This window comes from Scophthalmus maximus, chromosome 5 (genome assembly GCF_022379125.1).
Source record: "Scophthalmus maximus strain ysfricsl-2021 chromosome 5, ASM2237912v1, whole genome shotgun sequence".
NCBI classification, from domain to species: Eukaryota; Metazoa; Chordata; class Actinopteri; order Pleuronectiformes; family Scophthalmidae; genus Scophthalmus; species Scophthalmus maximus.
The window spans coordinates 16,593,816-16,616,760 of NC_061519.1; the positions used below are offsets into that span (position 1 = coordinate 16,593,816).

The 22,945-nt window shown below is 43.0% G+C and overlaps 4 protein-coding genes across 10 annotated transcripts in view; 2 read left to right on the forward strand and 2 right to left on the reverse strand.

The window, feature by feature from the left end:
* fgf12a (fibroblast growth factor 12a) overlaps positions 1-7,523 on the reverse strand; it is a 29,061-nt gene extending 21,538 nt beyond the window's left edge. The window contains exon 1 of one of the 2 annotated variants that reach the window (XM_035634525.2): positions 7,384-7,523. In XM_035634525.2, the coding sequence (XP_035490418.1) occupies positions 7,384-7,402 (19 nt within the window). In that variant the 5' untranslated portion in view covers positions 7,403-7,523. Of the gene's footprint in view, positions 1-1,160; positions 1,580-7,383 lie in introns of those variants that run through there. The other variant, XM_035634524.2, reaches the window with a different exon arrangement.
* A 3,853-nt stretch (positions 7,524-11,376) lies between these two features.
* On the forward strand, positions 11,377-15,107 carry parla (presenilin associated, rhomboid-like a). Its single transcript, XM_035634504.2, has 10 exons — positions 11,377-11,519; positions 12,240-12,423; positions 12,568-12,672; positions 12,750-12,882; positions 12,988-13,083; positions 13,190-13,339; positions 13,436-13,506; positions 13,599-13,700; positions 14,022-14,119; positions 14,880-15,107. Exons 1-10 carry the CDS (start codon positions 11,440-11,442, stop codon positions 15,028-15,030), a joined length of 1,170 nt encoding a protein of 389 aa, XP_035490397.1. The 5' UTR covers positions 11,377-11,439; the 3' UTR covers positions 15,031-15,107.
* An 847-nt stretch (positions 15,108-15,954) lies between these two features.
* On the reverse strand, positions 15,955-18,833 carry extl2 (exostosin-like glycosyltransferase 2). 4 transcript variants are annotated; one of them, XM_035634513.2, is made up of 7 exons: positions 18,682-18,833; positions 17,659-18,107; positions 17,487-17,557; positions 17,284-17,399; positions 16,907-17,160; positions 16,695-16,796; positions 15,955-16,478 (listed from the first exon to the last, which is right to left on the reverse strand). In XM_035634513.2, the coding sequence occupies exons 1-6, from the start codon at positions 18,684-18,686 to the stop codon at positions 16,774-16,776; spliced, it is 918 nt and encodes a 305-aa protein (XP_035490406.1). In that variant the 5' UTR covers positions 18,687-18,833; the 3' UTR covers positions 15,955-16,478; positions 16,695-16,773. The 4 variants fall into 4 exon arrangements, with proteins under 4 accessions (XP_035490406.1, XP_035490402.1, XP_035490403.1 ...); XM_035634509.2 differs by having other exon boundaries at positions 16,695-17,160; positions 18,682-18,832; XM_035634510.2 differs by lacking the exon at positions 18,682-18,833 and adding an exon at positions 18,559-18,681 and having other exon boundaries at positions 16,695-17,160.
* A 106-nt stretch (positions 18,834-18,939) lies between these two features.
* On the forward strand, positions 18,940-22,935 carry zgc:110366 (uncharacterized protein LOC550476 homolog). 3 transcript variants are annotated; one of them, XM_035634514.2, is made up of 8 exons: positions 18,940-19,090; positions 19,959-20,063; positions 20,279-20,527; positions 20,713-20,814; positions 20,930-21,021; positions 21,768-21,998; positions 22,084-22,143; positions 22,737-22,935. In XM_035634514.2, the coding sequence occupies exons 2-8, from the start codon at positions 19,988-19,990 to the stop codon at positions 22,830-22,832; spliced, it is 906 nt and encodes a 301-aa protein (XP_035490407.2). In that variant the 5' UTR covers positions 18,940-19,090; positions 19,959-19,987; the 3' UTR covers positions 22,833-22,935. The 3 variants fall into 3 exon arrangements, with proteins under 3 accessions (XP_035490407.2, XP_035490409.2, XP_035490408.2); XM_035634516.2 differs by having other exon boundaries at positions 18,945-19,090; positions 21,816-21,998; XM_035634515.2 differs by lacking the exon at positions 18,940-19,090 and adding an exon at positions 19,151-19,288.
* The last annotated feature ends 10 nt before the right edge of the window (positions 22,936-22,945 follow it).

Genomic DNA, 22,945 nt, shown 5'->3' on the forward strand with positions numbered 1-22,945 from the left:
AACTGCAAGTGACGGGAGGAGGCAGGAGAAGGCCCGCTGCATTTGTCGCCCCGGGTAAAACAGCATTCGATTTCACTTCTGAAAATACTTTTATAATGTGTCAGAATATGTAGTCGGTGCACAACTAGAGGACATGGCGAGCTTTTCAGCCTTCCTGCCAGGGAATGTGAGTGTGTGTCACTGAGACTTCATGTCACCAGTAGTATGTTTTGGTGAGGGCAAAAATTGCAAAGCAAGCCACTTCTGAAAGTACAATGTAATTTACAGGTGTGGGGGGGGGGGGGGGAGTAAATATGGCTTCACTGAAATTACACAGTTACACTGGGCCTGGATTGCAGTGGCAGTGTCAAGTGGAGTTTGGGGACTTCCAGGGGTACTGAGGAGGCTCCCGATATAAGGAGTAGGTTACTTGTGGTTACAGAAATCAGCAGAGAAAGGAGACACTTGTCCCATCTCCGCTGATTCCCAAATATCCTGTTAGGTAATTGTTAGACTCAACTGTGTACTGCCAGGTAGAGTTCCACTGATTAAACGTCACCAAATCAGGGTGCAAATAAAGATGAATTCAGCTTAATCGTGGCATGAGAAGTTTGGGCAGCCTATCCGCCCCCTGGGGCCACTCCCGCTCGGCCGCTGTCCGCGGTGCTGAACCGCGCTGCTCGGTCGGGCCCCTGACGACAGGGCAGCCTGCCCCAGGCCCCTGGGGTTGAATGACTGGGTCCCTGCACTGTCCCGTTTTAGTTGGGGGGGTTTTTTTGGCCTGGGTTGGGATGCAGCACTGGAACACGGTCGTCTGCATATTTAGCTCAGTGTGGTGGAGTGTGAGGAGCCCTCCCATCCCCTCCCCTCTCCTCTCCCCTCCTGCCCCCTCCTCCCCTGGTGCGGCTCGATGCCGGCTGCCAGCAGCTACCGGCGGCAGCCGAGGACCGCAGCCGAGGACCGCACACGGAACTGGGGACAGACGCGAGGAGCACACAGGGAGAGACTCCCTCCACTGCAGACTCGGAAGATGTTGCTCACACACTCGAGTGGCCAATGAAACCTCTCACCCCCTCCCTCCCTCCCTCCCTCCCTGCCTTTTCTTTTTTTCCTCCCCATCACTCAAGAGAGAAAGCATGCACAGGCAGCCATGGAGCTAGGTTGCTATGTTTGTCTCTCACCGTTGGTGATAGTGGGCGACTTCGATCGTTGTCCACAGAAACACTGCAGCATATGCGCTCCTTTCTGAAGGAATGGCCTCAGAATCCTCATTGATTTGGGTTGATGGGAGCCCGCCTCAATCCAAACAACCGGACAACGCTATCACAACACAGCAGGGTCAGGCAGCATAGCGTGGCCGGCCAGCCTCTCTCTCTCTCTCTCTCTCTGTCTCTGTCTCTGTCTCTCTCTCTCTCTGTCTCTCTCTCTCTCTCTCTCTCTCTCTCTCTCTCTCTCTCTCTCCACAGGCTCACCAGCAGCCCTCAAGACGCCGGAAGGACACAGTCTGCAGGACACATCGCGCTGAAACGAGGCATCTTGAGTGATTCCCCCCTTTTCTCTCTCTCTCTCTGTCTTTCTCTCTCTCTCTCTCTCTTTCTCTCTCTCTCTCTCTCTCTCTCTCTCTCCCACTCGCTCTCTGTGTCTCTCCTCTCCTCGTCCACGGCACACTCCTCCTCCGCCACGGCAAGGCAACGCAAGGACGTTACACTGTGCTCTTAATTGCACCCCCCCCCCCCCCCCCCCCCCCCCCCCCCACCCGTCTCCGCGTCTTTACCATACGCGGACGTAATAGGAGGAGAGGAGAGGAGAGAGAGAGAGAGAGAGAGAGAGAGAGACAGAGAGAGAGAGAGAGAGAGAAAAATAGGAAAATAGGAAAGGAAAAAATACATAAACTTAATATGGAAATACAGCTACCTGAGCAATTGCACGTTTAGGTCTACTGACTTACATACAGTAGTCCCATGAATGAATGGGACAAGAGACAAAAATAGCATTTGTTGTAGTCAGTGGTAGAGGAAATATTCAGCTCCATTAATCCATTAATATTTATACATAATGCATTATGTTTGCAGCACTGAGTCCAAGACAAGTTTCCCTACGGGGACAATGAAATATATCGTATCGTATCGTACACCCAGAAAGTCCTACATTGAAAGTGTTATTCATTTAAATGTGTGTACGGGTCTATTGTGAGCAGAATGTACTATTGTCATATGGTCATATTGCACCATAAATTACACAACAAGATCGTTATTGCTAATGCATTTTATCTTTGTTGTTGGTCAAGGTGGAGCTAACTGTAAGTATTTATGTATAGGCTACTATGGAAAAGTCACAGGCCAGCTAGAGTAAAAATGTCCTACACTAAAGAAGAAACTTGGAATAAAGCCACCATTGAGATTTAGTACCACAAAAATGGCTATAAATATGAGATATATTAGCACTAATCATTTGTTATTTAACATCAAAGTGTATCACAGTGTGTTCTAAAAGTATAGTTTGGTTAAAAATCAGGATCCAAAGCCAAGTTTCATGATCTTAACATGCAATTTGTTCTCAGGATGATTTAATCACTGGCCTGAGATTCAAGAGTAAAGGTAATTCAATGTGCAACTTCTGACTCTAGGGGGCGCCACGATATAAAGAACTCACTATCAAATAAACACAAAGCTTTTGGTTTTGTTGTTAGTGAGCAAAGACAACCTGCACAACCTTTACTGCAGCGCAAATTTTACACACTGCTGCATTTAAGGAGTTTTCATATTTTTTCCCCCCAACACTCCTTTCTTTCTTTTTTTTTGCACCACAAGGACGACAAATGATATGGCCGCAACTACCTTGAAAACATGCCCTCGCCACTTATATACAACTCACATAAAAGGACATTTAGGGTCAGCAAAATCCCTCAACAACAGCGCCCATGCAAATAAGAAAGGTCGGGGGGGGGGGGGGGGGGGGGGGGGGGGGGGGGAGGTGAGAGAGAGTGGGTGGTGGGAGGGAGGGAGGGAGGGAGGGAGCTGGCTTTAGACCCAGAGTCACAGATATGGTGATGGTGCTGTATAATGTACTGTCCTACTGCAGAGCCACGATGCAGGACAAGCCACCGTGCACCGAGAGTAGAAGAAGGAAAGGAGACGTAACGAGGGCTAAAGGGACAAAATGCCATAAAATCTAATAAGCAAATATTTAGGAGACACAGACACAAATCACACTGCATTTTTATCTCAATGTCGACATTGATTAACTCTATAACACTCATCAAAGTGCTGGGAAGGTTTTAACCTGAACGCAGTGCCTGACAAATAACTTCACGCTACGGTATTTATGCTCATTTTTGGTTATATGTAAATTTGTATTATCAGTATGTTTTACGCAATCAGAGGGAGACAGAAACATATTGGTCAGTGGTAGATGTGAAAAAATGCTAATGTATATTTGCCTCATTTCAAATGAGATGATAACCAAGATCAATAAAGCACTGATCATGTGCCACGATATTGTACACAATCTTATCAGGTCCCACCTATGTGAATAATTGCCACAATATCAACAACAACAACAACAAAAGGGGGGGGGATAAACTGTCTAAAATGACATAGTGTTTGGTGCGAGAAAATAAAAAAATGAGATGTACAGAAAATTAAAATGAATAAATAAATAAATAATTTCTTCCCAGTACCGGGATAGCGTGATGAACTTGGAAGCATCGAGCTCCAGACTTCAGCATTTTAAAAGAGTAAATGATATTTATGGGGCATAACTGTACAGTTCCGATTTTCAGTAAGATATAAAAGACTATTCTCTCTGTTCCCATTACCAGATATTAAAAATGTAGCTAAAGTGCCTCATACTTAATTGCTATGAACTCATAGAGCTAAATCTTCAAGAGAAACACTGACAGATCAGTTTTGTAACTCCCTCATCAGACTCCATGTGACACCAGCTCGTCCCATCTCTATTCACGGCCCTGTGTCATTACTTTACCGAGAAAAAGAAAAAGAAGGTGTTCCATCTGTATTTGAATGAACTCAGATCTGTCTGTGGTGACCCTGTGGAAAGATGCTTGACAATCCAGCTTTCACTTCACCTTCCCATAGTTTGTATAAGTCAACAGAAGTGAGGTCAAAACGTTCACCTTGTAAGATGATATCAGTTTTGAAGGCAGCTGAAGTTGAAACGTGTCATTTAGAAATGTTTTGTATTTATTTTATGAAAATGTCAAATTTTCTATCTATCTATCTACCTACCTATCTATCTACCTACCTACCTTCCTATCTGCAAATCCTCTTCCGTCTAATACAATTACATGGAAGTATGTAGTATATATTTTACGGAAAGAAAGATGTAATTAAGATGACATATCAAATCTGAAATTTCACTCATTTTAGTGGATTATAGCTTCAATAAAGGTTAAAAGGCAGAGTTAGGCATATTTCCAAAATATGGAAAAAAAATCTTCTCGCTGGTTTACAGTACTAAAAGTATTATATTGCTCACCACATGTTTCAGCTCATTTGCCATATTTCACATTCCTCACTCCAAACTTCATTGATTTGACAAGTGTAAGCAATAATGTGAAATGAGGTACAAAAAAAATTTTGAATTGTAGTTTTGAAATGGTAGACAACTTATCATATTAAATACCAACATATTTGACAAAAACTTTGTCAACATTATCTATTACATTTTTTGGCAACATAGCATCATAGCAGCCATATGCAGAGAAGAAGTTGACCTTTGCAACAGTATAAAGGGAGTCAAATATACAGCAGCAGTGAGTCAATACCGACGGTAATTTGCTGAAATGCCAGAAAGCATTCTCATATTCTGCAAAGCAAAAGCAAGGCCTGTGTCGGGCGGCAAAACTGTTAATGGTTGCATTAAGTGAAGCTGCCAACAATCTCGTGCAAAATGTCAAGTGTGTAAACTTGAGGTTCACATCTCTTAATGTGAGTACAACAACAACAAGATACTTGACACCGATAAGAGACACAACCAGATTTTTAATTTCTATTTGTTGTGTTTAGTGGGCCTGCTGTGTAGTCCTCTGACCCAATAAGAGATGGCTACATATCACTGCATGTAATGTCATGTGTGTGGATATCACTAGTAATGTGTTTCATGCTTTTGACAGGTTTGTAGTAACATCTAGAACGGCAATCTAACAACCAATCCAAAGCTTCAAGTGAATTCCAAAATGCCGAGATTGCTGCTCTCAACATATTGTTCAAGAGAGAGTGAGAGAAAGACAGAAAGACAAATAATGGGGAAAGAGGATTTTTTTTTGTGAAAATCATGTAACATTCAAGACTGCAAATATGTAGGGGGATAAGAAGTGAGGGGTTAAGATTGCTGCCGTGTGCATAGCAGAGAAAGGGGGGATTTAACAGAGAAGGAGAGTGAGAGGGGGAAGAGTCATGTGAAAAATGGATCGGCAGTAGCACTCGCGAGAACTTGTTTGCCGAGAGACTTTCTTTCGTCATCAAGGAGACACTTGGTCCACGGGAAACACAAACACAAACAGATGAGAGAACAGTGCACACTGTATACTGTCTCTAATGGTCGGATTAGGATCCAGAGCAAAATTCAGCGACTGGGCCCGTGTTAACCCACATTACTCCTTCTCACGGTACATTGTGTGCTGGAATATCCCATAACTCCAGAATAACACAAGTCCAACACGTCACAGCAGACAAGATACCAAAACAACAACAACAACACACAAACTATATCATCTATTTTCTATCAATGAATCACTTTAAAAATAACTTAAACTTAAAAACTTAAACTTAGACCATAAGACGACCATGAATAAATAAGACGACCATGAATAAAACAGGAAATGAATATCTCATAAATATGGTTCGCTGTCACCAGACAAGAGCCATAGACACAAACACTGAGTCAGCATCAATGCAGGACAGCAGGGACTGTGCAATCTATTGGTTCAAAAAGAAGATACGTCACAAATAACAAATGAATACTGTGTCAAGCTCGTGCTGGCTTTTTATTGTATTGATATGTCTGATATGACTGGTACAACTGATCTGAGCCGTCGACATTGCAATGTCCCCACAGTATAAGTGCACATGTGGCATAAATAAATGTTCCATTGAGTAGAGATGAAAGAAAAGATGACGTGAGTCGTGAAGATACTGTTCGCCGCCTCTCCTGAATGAGGACGCAAAACAAATGTGCTGTGATGGGAACTACTAAAACAATACAATATGCGTGACTGTGGCACACAAAGCCTTTCATATTGGTAATAGTGAATATCTGTTTCCCTTGTGTGGTATTAATCAATGAGGCCATAACTCTGCAGATGCCAATGTGGGTTTAATAGCGGTGAGAGTCAGGTTTGTAGCTTAGAGAGGGTGAAGGTGAAATGTATACTGGGCAGAAGACAGAAGCCTCCCGCCCAGTTACCTTGACATGTACCGTGAACCCCGTGACTTTTGTATTTTGCGTCGCTGTAAACTCTCAGTGAAGCAGGACAGGGTGTCGCCGAGAGAGAAAGGTTACCCTACTTCAACAAAGGCACCCTGTCCCTTATCCAAATATACTTCAAGTGGGGAATGTGCTTATCTTGTGCTTTAGGCCCATGCATCTTTAACATGCCCTGCAAAAGGCTGTCATTTTTTGAGTGAGTTACAATTTTTTTTTTTTTGCTTTGCAATAGCCACAAGACTCTCTATTCTATAGCTTTGAAGAACAGCCTCTGTAGCCCCTTACTGGCAGTCTTGAAAAGCTTTGTCAACAACACGCCTGATGCTGAGCGTTGAGGCCACATCGGGGGAACAGCAGAATACATTTATCTAACCGAAAAAGAAATGGAGAGCCAGCAGTTTTTTTTTTTTTTTTTGTCCAAATCAGCTGACAGCACTGATGGAGTGAAGGAAAACCTCCGGCAGGGATTCGAGGGTAAGGCGTTTACCATGCGCCACTGGGGGTGGAAATAGTGCAAGGCCAGATATTCACACAAATTGTCTTTCTCATGAAATGCACATGTTTTTTTGTTTTTTTTTATAACACATGTGCAAACTACTGGAGGCGGTAGGTGACCTGTGAGGGGTGGGATACAGCAGCAGCAGCAGCAGCATCGCGCTGCAGCACTGAAGCATGTGCTGCTCTGTGGTTGGTTACGTTCGAACACACAGTATCATCAGCACCATCCGGCTCAACTTCCATCCTCACGCTATGGAGGCGCATCCCTCCTCGGCTGCATGCAGTTAATGCAGCAACAAAGTTAGAGGGCTGCCCGTGTTCCGCAGTGTGTGTTGAAAGAATGCACATTGTATTATAGCATCATGCTACGGTGTATGTCGTCCCCCCCCCCCAAAAAAAACCCCCCAACTAGTTCACAACTAATTCGTGCGAGTCACATGCACGCGGAAGATTACTCACCGGCGTTTTTATCACCCATGTCCCCTGGCGGCGCAGAAGTTGACGATCCTGGCGATGTGGGCTCCTGGTGTGTGGGGAGCGCGCTCGCTTCTTCAGCTGGGACGGCCCGGAGGGAGACGACGGCGGAGAGGAGAGATGCCTGTCTCAAGTGGTAGTCCCTCTGGGACCCGCCTCCTGAAGAGCGAGGGACAGACACTCCGGTGAGCTGCTGCTTACACCCCTGGACGACGGCAAGAGTTTCTGAGTACAAGGTGGACTGACGACTCAGGTAAAGAGGGAGGGGGATAGTGTGTGTGTGTGTGTGTGTGTGTGTGTGTGTGTGTGTTTTGCAGGGGTGAGCGGATGCAGGGTGTTCAATGTGTCCTGATGCGTCTTGTCAGGAGCTGTTCTTCCACTGTTGTGCTGAAACAGTGAAGCTAAACAGAAGCGATTTGTGTTTCCTTTTACAATTGGAAGTACCTCCAGTTCACACTGATGACTGTGTCTGCAGAGCTATTCTATTTGGTCTATTTTGTGATTAAAATCTGTTATTTTTCTATTCAAAGTTTACTGAACTTTCTATTTTTTTTTTTTTTACAATTCTTTGAGTCATCACCTCTTGATTATTGTTTTACAAAGCATTTGCATATTCTTGACACTTGATTAATTCATACAGACCAGAATGCTGCGTTTATTTCAGATTTTCCCGATCTTTCATGTCCACAACAAAATTCACCATAAAATATGTAGTATATAAAATCTGAATATATAAAAAATAAATAATCAGATTTTCTTTGTTGAATAAAAGAGTAAAGTCAACACTAATTATGTCTGCATTCTCTCACACACACACACACACACACACACACACACACTTAGCAGAATACACAGGATCTACAAAACTTTCTCAATACTTGAGCACATGTCCCAGTAAGGCCGCTACGTCGGTGACTGACTGTGCCAGTGTTGCACTTTTGACCGTCATCGTTAACATTTTAACCATTTCCTGCAAAACTGACAATAAATAATGTACCACTTCCAAACCTACAGTGCTCAGCTCCATCCTCACCCACCTGCCGACCGTATACTGCACCATGTTGCACAGTGATGGCAAAGGCAGATGATATTTTTTTTGAGGGTCATCAATATTAAATGAGTGAAAGGCTGATCAATAGTCGTGTCCTGGGCATCTGACTCGTTATTGTGCCTGTTATTTGATTATACTGCGTTAGGATTCTGATTTGTGTTCTGTACAATACAAAGACTGCATTCGAGTGAGACAGCCCTGTGCAACAAAGCTCTTGAGGAACACAAAGGTCCAGTGTGTTTCACATGTATTCATTAGAGCCTAATTCTGAAATTAGTATTTTAAACCCCCAGAAAAAAACAAGAAAAAAAAAATCTAGGTAAGTGCCTTTTTAATACACTTGTTCGATTAGAGTAGTTAGGGGTTGAAGCTGTCTTGTTGTGCAATATCCTCTGGTATTTTCAGTGAAAAACAGGATATTATTACTTATCTGAAATCCCAGTCAGTTTCCACTTCATGAATGTATAAATCAGCTTCTGCCTGCTGATTACCACAATCACACACTGACCCCCAAGTCTAAAAAAACAACAACAAACAAAAAACAAACAAAAAACAAGTGTGGTATTATCTGACTGGTCCATTGATCAGGGTCTCAGAAAGCTTCCCGTCAGCACTCTGATGGGACGCCATGCTAGCAGCTAGAGTTTCCTCTCATGGTATAAAAAGAACGTGCTGCTGGTATTAGATGTTTCTGGCCTTTGGGTTGAAATAGAAGCCTCAAGGCCAAATGACGTCCAGTGTCACGCGTCTGCCTGTGGATTCAAATCCCAGTACAGGGACACAATTTGAATGTCAGACTTGCTTTTGTTTTGCATTCTGACTTTGCATAGTTGCAGTAAAAATATATGGTGGGCCTAAATCAAATGACAAGTTGTTCTGAGTTCTGGTATCACACTTCCTGTCACATGACCGAGGCTCTGCATATACCCCTTTTGCCGACACAGGCGAAAACTGTTGGCGTCGTTTCCACTGCGAATCGATGAGAGGACCTGAAAGAGGACACCTCTGCTGGGATAAAAATGCACTGCATTGATCAGAAAGGAACCTTAAGTCCTCTACGGATTCCGACAGAGTCTGTGTGTGTGTGTGTGTGGGGGGGGGGGGGGGGGGGGGGGGGGGAATTTAATTATCCAAATCACAGCTTTTACCTGCGTTAACTCCTCCTGCCACTCAAATATTTATGATTCTCGCCCTTTTCTCTTCCTACCTTCTCTCCTCCCTCATTCTTTGGCCTCCCCAACCCACTCTGTCCTGAGCTCACTCCTATCACTGTCATCCCTCCCTGTCCTCCTCTGCCCCAGACCTGCACCCATAGGATATCATCTAACTTGGCAGTGTGTCCTTGGGACCCTACAGTGACAAAGGCATATTGCTCTCCTTCATTTGTACACTGTTTCTTTGCCCCCCCCCCCCCCCCTCTTTTTCTGATGACTAATTTCCTTGCAGAAGTGAGATTGTATTATAATCTCCCTGTGGGATGCACTATTGTCTGCTTCAGTTATTATTAATCACCTATGCAGCTACCATTACACTTTTTTTACTTTGTTCCCGCTCTATAACACCATCTCACAGCTCAATACTGTCCACAGCTACAGTAGCCCAGGGAGCCACATATTGCGTTGGAGCAGAGCCCTGTTCACTCTGCAGACACTGCAGTGCAGCCTCTCATGGTAAATTCTAAATGCTTCGCCTATTTGTGGAGTCACTGGCAGGATTCTGAAATGTTTGTGGAACTTGTCCAGATGCCAATAGTAACACCCAGGGCCATTAATACTGCTCAGCAATACCGGCCTCCACCACTTTCTCACTTGTTTTTAAAAAAAAATGTAAAAGTTTGGAGTGCCTACCAAGTGTTTTAGTAATGAGAAAGGGATTATAATTCTTTAGAATGTATCATACATCAACATATGTTGTTTCACAGTGCTCTCATCTTCTCCGTCTTCCTATTCTGCTCTTGACTTGGACTTTTTGCATTCATTTATTATTTTCTTTCTCTTATTTTTGGAAATTGATCTGCAATGGTGGGATTTGGATTCTTTACTTTCGTAAAAGTAACCAAACAAAAATGGTCCCAGGGTGAAAACACTTGCACAAGACAATGTCCTGCATTTAAAAGTACAAAGTTAATATAACATTGTGTTATTGGATTGCTTTTATCAATGACACCATTTCATCAATTATTAATTTTAACTCCTTTATACACTTTGATGTTATATAATGGTCGCCCCTTTTTCAGCAAGTTTTACTTATAACTAACATTAGGATGTCTCTGCACTCAATTGTCGCAGTAATCCTGACAGTCTAAACAATGAAAGAATAATTGAGAGAAGTATATCAAAATTCTACTTACATTCATCACTTGAGTAGATGTCGTTTCTTTCCACCACCGTCTCAGCTGTATATGTTTAATTTGCCACTAGAGGGAAGTGAAGTGAACCTTTGGCCCTTAATTTCTCATGTCAGAAATAAAATCTAATTTGAGCATATTTAACCAAGCTAGGAATTTGAGTCAATAGTTTCTATCCTTGTTGCGCACGCCCCCAACAACAAATTAACAACATCACAGATCTATTTATAATCTACATACATAAGTGTACAAGAACATCTGGTGGCAAAGAATGCTGAAATAGAAAAAAATGTATAAATTGTAATCGGTTTCTTTATATCTTTATAAAAAGCATACACCTCTGCATGTATATGTAGGCCTACACGAGAGTATGCATATCTTATACATTTATATATAACTATGAGTCTGAATTTTGGAAAATAAATTCAACGATATTTAGGCCAAATGACAAATTATATTGCTCGCCATTTTAGTTTTACGTGACTTTAACTAATACGCTGTCGTCTTTTCTGAACATTACAGAAAACACGAAGAGCTCCCGGCTGGAGGCCAGAAAGTCGGAGCTTTTAGACGAGTCCCTGAACTCGTCTTTAGCACCAGTCCGTCTGTGGGCGGGGCTTAGACAGGAGGTTGTCACACCAACATGGCGTGGAGGGGATGCGCGATGAAATGGATCAAAACAGAGTTGGTCGGGTCCCACAACACCGCGCCGCGGAGCTCCAGGTGAGCGGACACGAAGCTGCTCAGGTCACAAACAAGCAGCAACACTGACGGATGTGTGTGTGAGAGTGTGTGTGTGTGTGTGTGTGTGTGTGTGTGAGCGTGTGTGTCGTGCAGCAGTGTGTGATTACCTAACTGCTCCCACTGTCATTGTATGAGATCACGGGGCAGAGGACAACCGACCGCTTCATCCGCGGTTTCCGCTTTTCCTTTTCCACTGTTCACCTCGAAAAGGCAAAAACCTCGCGAGACTGAGTCAAGGCCAAATATAAAAGGAGTATGATGGAGTCAAGGACGAAGTCAAATACATTCAATTATGGGGCTGAGATACGATTAGATAATTAGCAAAAACCAAATGGTTTGGTCGCAGTAACAATAACACCACTATATCATAATGCAACACCTTACACACTGAAAAAATCGATTCGTCGATTGGTTCCAGCTGCTCAATTATGAGATTTTGCTGCTTTTCGTAAACTTCATAAACTACACGATAAAGAAAGAAAATAAACCGTTACAATCCTTCAAAATGATCATCGAGGTGAGTCAACGCCTCAAGAAAATAGGATCATACCAAGCCTCACAGTTATGGCTGTTATATTGCTTTGCTTTATATCATAAGGGTGTTCCTTTTTCTGTGTTTACCAAAGCTGTCGATCTGTGAATTCAGTTCAAATTCTTCTTCCTGTGTCTGCAAATGTTTGTTTTTTGTTTGTTTGTCAGACTCAGTTTCTACAACCAACAGAGGTGTGGTTTTCGTCGCGAAGCCAAAAGGCCGGATACAAAGAAAGGCAATGTCAGCCAAGAAACAACCCCTTCGCCCCATGAAGCTGGCACCCCGGGGCCCCCGCCTCCTCCCAAAGTCCGCAGGCTGAACCTCTTCAGACCGCTGATGTTCACAGTAGGGGTAGGTCCTCCCATTTTTGTTTGACCAGGATTATTTATTTTCTTTTGTTCTCATTTTTAAATTGAAACAAGGAAAATAGATGCGTGCCTTAATGTGGGCTTAGGACGGTGTGATGGCCGTGGATGTGGCCTGACTCCATGCCAGTTTACAGGTTGCTCCTTTGGTGCGGCTGCCATTCTGCAATATGAGACGCTGAAGTCAAGAGTCCAAACTGCAAAAGACGAAAAGGACTCAGAAAAGCTCTTACAGGTGAGGCTGTCGTTCCTACAGCACGTCACCAGCGTAACGGCCTCCGGTGCTTCAGCTTTCCTTTCGCACACCACCAGGGCTCCCAGGACACGGCACACTGGCATGACTGGTGGAACCAGCTCTCAGGCGTCCAGCGACAGCTCATCCTGCTCATGTCGATGGTGGACGACGTCTGGAGCAGCCTCACAGAGGGACAGAAGACCGTCACAGGTAGAAGAATTGAGCAAACACACTCATTTTGTTCCTGCGTTTTAGATTTCAATTCCAACGTCAACATATTTCTTCATAGGAGATTTCCTTGTCAATGTTTGCCAGGTATTATTGCGGTGAATGCCGTTGTCCTGTGTTTGTGGCGGATGCCCTCAATGCAAAGAAGCATGATTAAGTACTTCACGTCCAACCCGGCCTCCAGTGAGTGTGCCTCGTCTACCATATAAAACACCAAAAAAAGTTAAATAAATAATCATGTTCCAAGTTCACGTTCATTGTTTGCATCCATTTCCATCTCCTCCACCAGAAACGCGGTGCCTTCCCATGGTCCTGTCGTCCTTCAGCCACTACTCCTTTATCCACATGGTGGCCAACATGTATGTCCTGTGGACGTTTTCCTCAGGAATCGTCTCTCTCTTGGGGAGAGAGCAGTTTCTTGCCGTCTACCTGTCTGCCGGTGAGTTGATTACATTTAATCAGATCTCAATCCGGTATTGAATCACCGGTGACTCTATATCCTAACTCTTATTGTGTGTGTTGTTGTTTTTTCCAGGTGTGATATCCACTATGGTCAGCTACATGTGTAAAACAGCCTCTGGGCGTCTCTATCCATCATTAGGAGCAGTAAGATATTTGCTAAAATCTTCATACAGCTTAACCCGACAGCGATACAATAATTCAAGTGCATTGATCCCTCGTCTTGTCTGATCCATTAGTCAGGTGCTGTCATGGCGGTCGTGGCCGCAGTCTGTGCAAAGGTGCCGGAGGCCAAACTAGGCATAATCTTCCTCCCCATGGTGACTTTCACGGCAGGAAATGTAAGAAAGGCACAGTTTGTGTATCTAAGTGTGTGTATGTGCACTCATGGCTTTGCATGTGATGGGTTTAAAAAAAACATTCCCTCTTGATTCACCTCTTAATTGTAACCTGAAAGCAGTTTTTGGTAAATACATTCAACAAGGTGCTGACATTTCAGTGATGTGTTTCTGAAGCAGGCAAGAGATTTAAGTCTGCGCGTGAACAAAGTGATTTCCAATGTGAGAATGAGTGAATGTGAGGTCGAGATATCGTTGTTGTTGTTGATGGGACCTCAGTAAATTGTATATAACTTCTGCTTCCTGTCAATGGTCTGTTTCAAGGCTCTGAAAGCGCTCATGGCCTTTGATGCAGCAGGGCTTTTCCTGGGATGGCGGTTCTTAGACCACGCAGCTCACCTGGGCGGAGCCCTCTTTGGAGTGTGAGTGTCCCAATGTTCATTCATTTCCACTGGCAAAAATAACATCTAGTTATGTTTTTTTTATTTTGTATATTTTTTTTAAATAAGGAAGATTCAAAAACAACAAATTATTTCAAAAGGATGTTCTGTAGCTCGAAATTCAACAGGATCAGTGTTTAATGTTGAAGTGTCCTTTTGTCTTATTGTCAGCCTTTAGTCAAAATAAATGAGTAGTTTGACAAATGGCCTTTTTTTTACTAACTTTTAAACATCCCATTGCTGACGGCTCAATACTCATTGGTCAGGTAATACAGTAACTGTCAATGAAGCTGAAAGCTCCTGAAAAAAATATTAATTAGACTTGAAGCTATGATTATTTTGTCAAACTACTGTTTTCATGGTCAAGCCCTATTTGTCTTAAGTTTCTCCAGCAAATATGCTGGACTGTTGTAATGTGCTTTTGAAAGTTTGAGCTGCGCTTCAATAAGATGTATTTGTCATAAAATTATTTGACACTGTTCCTAAATTGATCAGTTACTATATAGATACCTAAATGGCCTTGTTGAAGCAGCTATGGCTGGAGGCTTTAAGTTTTCGGGTTGTCCCATCCTTCCCCATTCTTGTGAACGCAGGATCTCAGAATCGTGTTGAGGGAATTACATATAACTGCGTTGTAATAATGCTAGTTACTCTTGTTGTTGTTTTACACAACATGAATGTGGTTTGGTAGAAGTGCCTCACTCTGCTGTCATTAAGTGTCTCCATTTATCTTATCCTACAGATGGTATGTGGCATACGGATACAAACTCATCTGGAGAAAGAGGGAGCCACTTGTAAAGATGTGGCATGACATGCGTTCTCCAGGTGCTGGTGGATCCAGGCCGGGGGGTGGGCCTGGGGTCGGTGGTGGTGGAGGACCAAGACCACAATAAAAGACTGCAATGTCCCCCGGACTCCTTTATTTAACAAAATAAACCTGGAGGCCACAGTTTCCTTCAGAATACTTTTATCCACTGTGATGGATTTGGCTTTTATTGTTTATCACGTAATATAGTTTTTCATCCAGGTAAAGCACACAAGCTGATTTAATGGGAGGCGATTTTTAAAAAACGGGTCAGACTTCACACCTGGTGTCGCACCCCAGATGTTTGCCACATGGAATGAAACATCATGCTGCCACACAAATAACTCCTTCAAGCTCCAAAATGAAGGTGTCATCGCTCTCCTACCTCTTAATAATCTAAAGATGTTAAAACTTCAACTGCCATATCAGGGTTTTTTTCTTGTGCAGATCCAATCCAAGGATGAAATCAGTTGTTGAATTAAATGAAATATACATTCCTCTGGGTTGGCCTTATGTTGCTTTTAAAATTGGATTTTCAAAAACCATAGGTATTTATATATTTATATCATGAAATGAGAGATTTGTCAATATCAGTCATATTAGTCACAATATTTAACTTATTTTACACAATAGTGAGAAAAATCTATGTGTTGCCTTGAGTTAGCCAGAAGTTCTGACGGTAGGGATTGAAAAAGGGAGAACTCGGTCTTTAGTGACTTGATAGTCCATCCTAGACTTGTCAATTTCCCAATCATCTTCCCATTTAATTCATTGCTTTGGTCGAAGATACATATTTCAGTGCAATGTAACGGAAGAAAAAATGGAAAATATGCTTTAAATAAAAGCTGTCAAGTATTCATACTGTTATTGACAGAAACAAAATGCATCAGTACATCAGTCCCTTTGCTTGGAAGCCCTGAAACTACAGCGCAGACAACTCCTGAGTTCATTTTGTGTTTCCAGATTTAACAATTAAATTACTGCTATCACAATTATGAATTCATTCACAAAATCTGTTTGGAGAAATAGTGTTGGCTTTATTTATTTGACTAACATAACACAGTCAACGTTTGACAGTGTGCACATATATAATAAAAAAAAGAAAAATACCCATGCATCCAAAGCGCTGTACATACTGATATATCACAGACACAAACTTTGTTGGGGAAGGATTTTTTGGGCCTAAATTTACCTAAGAATGTATTTTCATTTATTTTTTATCATTTATTGTAAGTTTGTAGGGACTGTACACAAACTCAATGGAAAAATGACACATTCCATGCAACTATTAAAATCTAAAAGATCAGTTCAGTAAACAAACGAGGCAAACCAAGACCAACAACCGGTGTATATCAATCGTCTGCACAACAATCCAGTGCAAGTACTGAAGGAAATGCAACTTCGCCAATAATACAGATTACCTTTTCAAATATGGACACGTTGTGACACCGAGCCATGTGTAGAAAATCCTTTAGCAGTCTTTGCACTGGTCACAGGAGGAAAGTCCATCGCTGTCCTGCTGATGCCGTGGTGAAACTGCCCAGTGTCATGAAAGAAAACGCAAAACACTTTTGGAAAAATTCCAAACAGACAAGCAAAAATATTCTATAATATCCAAGGCCTTAAATCATGAACATACCACGAGGTAAATGTGATCAAATCGGTCTTCCAGGTACAGATCACGTGAACATGAGAAACATCAGCACAACTCCTCAGATCAGACTAGTGACAGTATTAACTAGTCAGACTTACCAGATTTCTACTTGGGTTTGTCTTCTTTTAATCCAGAACAGTCGGCAATGTGGCACTTCCTCAGCCTCTACTCTTGTGGTTAGCGTAGCTGGGGAACCCAAACTGGGAGACCATCAGGTTGGAGAAGCAAAGTGGCATGAAGCCATAAATCTGTGTCAGCCTGTTCAGACAGTAGGACCTCTGGAGAAAGTGTTCAGGACGGTGCCACATACCCCGGTACCCACTGTTGGCATCTTTTTCCAGGTTGCGCAGGTCCACGGGTTTAACGAAGACCCCAGAGGGTTTGTCGTTTCGGCCCACCGACTTCGAGTGCTTCCTCAGATACTGTGCTACGACAAAGTTCATGGCAATATCATCACAGTTCTGCGTATCGTCCACCAGTGCATGTACTGCTTGAGGTTGGTCCTGGAAGAGCTGCAGGTAGCGGTGGTGGAAAAAGGCAGCGCCGATCAACACCATGGAGTATCTGCGTTGAGTGGATTGAGATGAAAGTACATTAAGTGGCCTGACACAAAACATGTTAGTACACTGTATGATGCAGTGCATGAGGAGCTTTGCAAGCTAATGACAAATGGCGAGCTCAACTCACTTATCGCCTCCAGCCGTTTCTGGATCCTGCAGTTCAAAGCTGCCATAACTGAACACCCCTCCTGGTGTGGAGACATGTTTTCGGGGCACAAAACCAACAATCTGGTCTGGAAATTGCTGTGGAGCCAAATATAAAATATGTGTAAGGTGTAGTTACAAGTAGGAAAGGTTCAGAATGTTAATCAGTCTCATGAAAATTTTTACCTTCCAGACGGAGAAAGCAAAACTGATGTCGGGGACGCTGACCTGAGTGTCGTCATCCAGCATTAACACAGCTGAAGATCGGGCAAGAAAAGAGGCAAAACATATAAGTCTGTATAAATATCTTGGAATAACTCAAATCACATGCATTACGCAAGCTGTCAGATGAACCGACCATCAGTGTCAATCTCAGGGAACGCCTGTAGTCTATTGCGCATCAGATTGCCAGTCTGCTCCTTGAAGACCAAAGGGACTGGATGAGGCCCCAAGGAGTTCCATAACTTTAGGGGTGTCTGCTCCCCAATGTTGTTCCAGACTATGATAATCCGCTGAAGATGAGGCACTGCCTGGTAATGGTTAAGCAGTTGGAACAGAATGTCTGTGCGATTGTACGTTTGAATGATGACGGTGAACTTGTGCTCGCCCTGCGTGCCGTCGCCGCGGTGGCTCAGCGCGGGACTCTCCTTCTGTGACGTCGCCCGGCGAAGCACTCCCAGGACGTCGAGGCCTCGCTGGTCCTCTGCCGGGGGCAGCAGGGCTGTCAGGGCTGCACCCACCAGGAGGATCAGAAAGATGGGCCAAACCAGATGGGCTCGCCGGAGCCCCATGCAGCATCGGGGGACCCTGCGACACAGAGGGACACATGCAGCACATCCCATCACTTGTGATCTCCCCAAACATTTGAACTGGCTGTGCTCAACACATCACATGAAACACACACGCGTGTCTTCTCATTTTTTGGAAACACCTTCTTTGGATCAGACTGAGGACTGCATGTCCACATGAGGATTACTCGACACACTGGGCCTATTGGGAAATAAGTCAAAGAGGAAAGTCTGGTGCCCTGAGAGCCCCCTCCCCCTTTTCCTTAACTTAAGAAGAAAAAAAACATTGATTCTGGGACAATAGTTTTCATTGAGGGGTCCAGTATCCCTGATCACTTTCAATCACGTACTATATTTGTTCTGCAAACAAATCCAATAAACGTTAGCTTGCACATAAACGGCCTCATTATATAATGAGAAAAAAAACATCCTTGTTTAACCAATCGACTCACGCCACACTTCGTGTTTACCGAGCTTCCTCGCGATACAGTTACAGTTAGTAGTTGCAGCAGCCACACAGCACACGCTGGGATCGGCGTTTGTTTCCATAAGTTAGAACCGCAGATGTGTTGTGGCTAGAAGTTGGAACTCACCTCATGTTGTTGACACCGGAAACGACCCGCTCACTTCACTTTACATGGTCGCCATGTTGACTCCGACCAGAGAGCGTGAAGGGAAAGAGCGGTCGCATGCTAGCATTAGCCGTAACATAGCATGAGTTGTGGTCACGGCTACAAAATTAACAACTGTAGTAAATAACAAAAACCAAAAAATTGCCAATATGCTTAAAAAAAACATGGCTTGAGTCTGCATTCCCAGTACATTTCCAGTACATTAGCGTGCGTTGGTTTTCATTTGTTTGAGCATGCGCAGAGACGTTACACCATCTTTGTCCGGTTGGCTCGAACGCTTGACCGCACAGACTGTAACGTCGTTTGGATTTTCCGATGGAGGCTCATCTCCGCTGTGTCCAGACACGCTAACCTCCGAGGAAAGTAGCAGGTAAGAGGCGAAAACAGTCGTTCATAAAAACGTCAACATCTGAACAACTGAACTAGTTTAGTCCTAGAACGTACGAGACTAGTACGAGAAACTTGGTATAGTAATTGTCTTGTGAAGCATGCCAGTTGCAGGCAAGTTGCAAAGCGTACTGTAGCATGTGATTTGCATCAACAGCCAACAACTTTTCTCCTGTACAAGGTAGTTCTCCTCTTGGTTTTCTGCAACTTTTAAAATTTTAGAGAATTTGCATGAGCAATAATAATTAATAACTCCCCCCCCCCCCCCCCCCCCCCCCCCCCCAACATGCACGTTAAAAACCAGGAGACTGTTGATAATTATTCGAAACCATCTAGAATGTCTTTATGATTGAAACCATGTAAGAACATGGTATATTTGTTTTTTTAAAGCTGAATATTATTTTAGGCTTTTCACACACAGAATCCATCTTTAATTAACTCATCAGCCCCCCCCCAAATCTATTATTATTTCTAATGAAAAAAATATAATGACCAATAATTTTTCCTTTATTTAATCCAAAACTCCATCCAAAACGTTCCCCCTAGTTAAGAGTTGTAGTCTCACCAAGAGGAGACCAGCTATGTTTGAAGGGATTTTGGTCAAACTAGACTACAAGAATATTGTTACATACTATTCCAAATTAGAATTTTCAAAAATAAATTGAAAATAAATATTTTATTTACCCCAAAAAAGGCTGTAGTCTAACCAAGAGGAGCTGCTGCTCATTGTGTACTTAAGTCTGACTGGAAGGAGGCTCCGCTTGTATTTTAACCCTTGCTTTTCATTAATTTGTCGTGGAATTCTGAATCTGTGAATATCTTCCCAAATTTATGGCACTTTTGTACTTCAGGTTGCTCATCACTGTGAAATAAGAGGAACATGGCGTTGGCACCAGTGCTGAGCTGTCCAACAGTCCCACTTTCCAATGGTTTGCAGATCCCAATGTTTGGATTAGGTGTGTTTGATTGCGAGCACGTTTCTGACTTTCTTGTCTAAATTGTGGAGTATTACACACGTGTTAATAATATTCAGAAAAAACTGTCCAATAATTTTGATAGTCAAACAATACTTTGCCGAAACTGTTTCTGAAAATGCCAATCCTGCCAAAGAAAGAAAAGGGGAAAGGAAGAAGGTTGGTACACTTTGTCTGATAATGTCTCTCTCTGCCAGGCACATCTCATGATGGCGGATACTCCCATGATGCTATTGTGTATGCACTCACTGAGTGTGGCGTTCGCCACATCGACACAGCAAAACACTATGGCTGCGAGGAGAGACTGGGTAAAGCTATTCGAGAAAGTGGGCTGGCAAGAAGTGATCTGTGGCTCACCAATAAACTGTGGCCAGAGGACTACGGATACAAAGCTGCAAAGAAGGCCTGCCTTGACTCCTGCTCACGGATGGGGGTGGAATGTTTTGGTATGGGCTGTGATTGGTTAAGAATTGTGAAACAGAAACGTAACATAAACCGCTGTTTGGTCAGCTCAGTTTATTATGATAGTGTCTCAGCGTTGTATGCTGAGGAATGAACAATTGTATTTCTGTCTCCTGTTGTCTCCTCTTTCCTTAAAGTCTCTCACTAAATGATCTGTGCATATTTTCAGATCTGTACCTGATGCACTGGCCAGAGTCATTGAAACCTGGACGCTCTAACAGGGAGACGAGAGCTGAGACCTGGAGAGCTCTGGAAGAACTTTACAAAGAAGGTGCAGAACAAGGGAGATGACAGACCGTAGTTGGAAAGTAAAACGTGGCTATAGCAAGTGTTACTGGGACAGAGAAGTAAAAGAGTGGGGGTTCATAGCTCTGTCTCTGTCCTAGGGGTGTGCCGTGCGATCGGAGTGAGCAACTTTATGGTTCACCACCTGGAGCAGCTAAAGGAAGACTGTAGTCAGATGCCACATATTAACCAGGTGAGGCTTTTTTTTTGTTCTTCAGAAAAGTCTTCAATATGATGAATGTCAGAAAAGGAGGAAGGTTTTGTCCTTTTGTATTTTTCTATTTTTTGCTGAATGAAGGGTTTTCTAAATCTAAAGCCCAGATTTCTCTTGTGAAACGTATCGTATTGTGAGATTATTTCAGAGACTTTGCATAAAGATGGACGACATGACAGCTCGCAAAGCTAAAGCCAAATCATCTCGACCACCCCCCCTGGTGGTTGGCTGCAGTGTAGGTCATAAAACATTTTTTAACAGCTGGGACATGGGTCATAGCTTCTATACGTCAAATTACTTTTTTCCAAAGGTGTTTTCCCTCAGTTTGGAGTGTTAGTGTTCATTTTTCTGGTGAATTTGGTTGGAATTAGTTATTTGATGCCATAAATACAGAGTAAAATGTCATGGTCGACTGCTAAAACCGACTCGGGATAGCTCGAGCGCTTGTATCCGCAGGAGCGTGATCCCGCGGCTCTACTCCTTGATCACAACACAGCACCGTTTCATTTTTGTACAGGGGGAGGAAGCGGGGACGCATCATACATCTTAAAAAAAACAATCTATGGATTAGCCTCCCTCCCTGCCCCAGTAGCCTTCATACTGTACCCTAATCTTTTAGAATGCAATTTAGACAACATCAAAATGAGTGATCAAATAATAGAACAGGAAATGTCTTCACCAACGTGATAAGGGATGAATGAATGTCAGTGATGTTCTCCTTTCAGAGAAGATTCACAACTCTCCTGTGTGGTATACATGACATGACCCACCAGGTGGAGTACCATCCTTTCCAGCAGCCCAATCACCTGATGGAGTACTGTCGTCAGGAAGGGATTGTGTTTGAAGGGTACAGTCCACTGGCCAAGGGTCAAGTCCTCAGCGATCCCACTGTCCTCCGGATAGCAGAAAAGCACAGACGCACACCTGCTCAGATCTGCATCCGCTGGAGTATTCAGGTTGTCACTCTTTTCAGATATTCTCTGTCCATTACAATATGCGCCTGTCAATGCCCTTCAGCATTCTATTGTTATCTTTCTTCAGAATGGAGTCGTCACAATACCGAAATCCATCAAAAGGAAGAGGATACAAGAAAACTGTCAAGTGAGTTAAAAGTCCATTGCATTTGTTTTTTTTCAAATATCAGAAAATCTTTTAAGTGCTCCAAATTTATAAATATTGAGAGAGATTTGTTATGTTGCGATGGAAAAAGGAAGCAGACATTACATTAAATGTAAAAGGTTAGCATTCACATAAAAAGCTTGTTTCACATTTAATCGAATTGCTAAAAGAGGGCCTAGTCTGGGTTCAGAGGCAGACGACAAGAGGAATTTTAATTTTAATTTTTTGCATTTAACAAAGCTACTTCCTTACTGCCTTCCTTCCTTGACAACAAACGTCTCCTATGTGCTAGTTAAGTCTAAAGCCAGTTGTCTTGTTCTGTAGAAATCATGCGAATCAGTTTGATCTTATGAAGGCGAAATGTCACATTGTGTAATGTGATGTATATGTAGGTATTAGAGTATTCATTTAAATTTGTTTATGAAAATTAGTGGCAGTAAGCAAATCTACATCTCTTTCAGAAGTCCAGGCAGTGAGGTGATCAGAAACAAACTTACTTTTAATTAGAATTTCTCATTTTCTCATTTCACCCCTCACTTCTACTTCCTACTCCTCCTTTTCCTCTGCACACACAGGTGTTCGGTTTCCAGCTGGAGGAGGGGGACATGGCCGCATTGGGAAGACTGCATGATGGAAGACACGTAACTTGGGATCCAACAAATGTGGAGTAAAACAGAATGTGGGAAAATAAGTGTTCCTCCTGGAACTCAGTAACAGTTGGCTGAAAATCTAACTTTTATATTGAAATAAAATTCTAATTAGGTGTTTGTTCAATATCTTGAGT

Coding starts and splice junctions, on each gene's coding strand:
- zgc:110366 (XM_035634514.2), top strand. CDS start 19,988: ATGGCGTTGGCACCAGTGCTGAGCTGTCCAACAGTCCCACTTTCCAAT. Junction 20,064..20,278: donor GATCCCAATGTTTGGATTAG/GTGTGTTTGATT, acceptor TCTCTCTGCCAG/GCACATCTCATGATGGCGGA. Junction 20,528..20,712: donor GATGGGGGTGGAATGTTTTG/GTATGGGCTGTG, acceptor GCATATTTTCAG/ATCTGTACCTGATGCACTGG.
- extl2 (XM_035634509.2), bottom strand. Junction 17,558..17,658: donor CCCTGAGATTGACACTGATG/GTCGGTTCATCT, acceptor CCCGATCTTCAG/CTGTGTTAATGCTGGATGAC. Junction 17,400..17,486: donor TTGCTTTCTCCGTCTGGAAG/GTAAAAATTTTC, acceptor TTGGCTCCACAG/CAATTTCCAGACCAGATTGT.
- parla (XM_035634504.2), top strand. CDS start 11,440: ATGGCGTGGAGGGGATGCGCGATGAAATGGATCAAAACAGAGTTGGTC. Junction 11,520..12,239: donor ACCGCGCCGCGGAGCTCCAG/GTGAGCGGACAC, acceptor TTTGTTTGTCAG/ACTCAGTTTCTACAACCAAC. Junction 14,120..14,879: donor GGCGGAGCCCTCTTTGGAGT/GTGAGTGTCCCA, acceptor CTTATCCTACAG/ATGGTATGTGGCATACGGAT.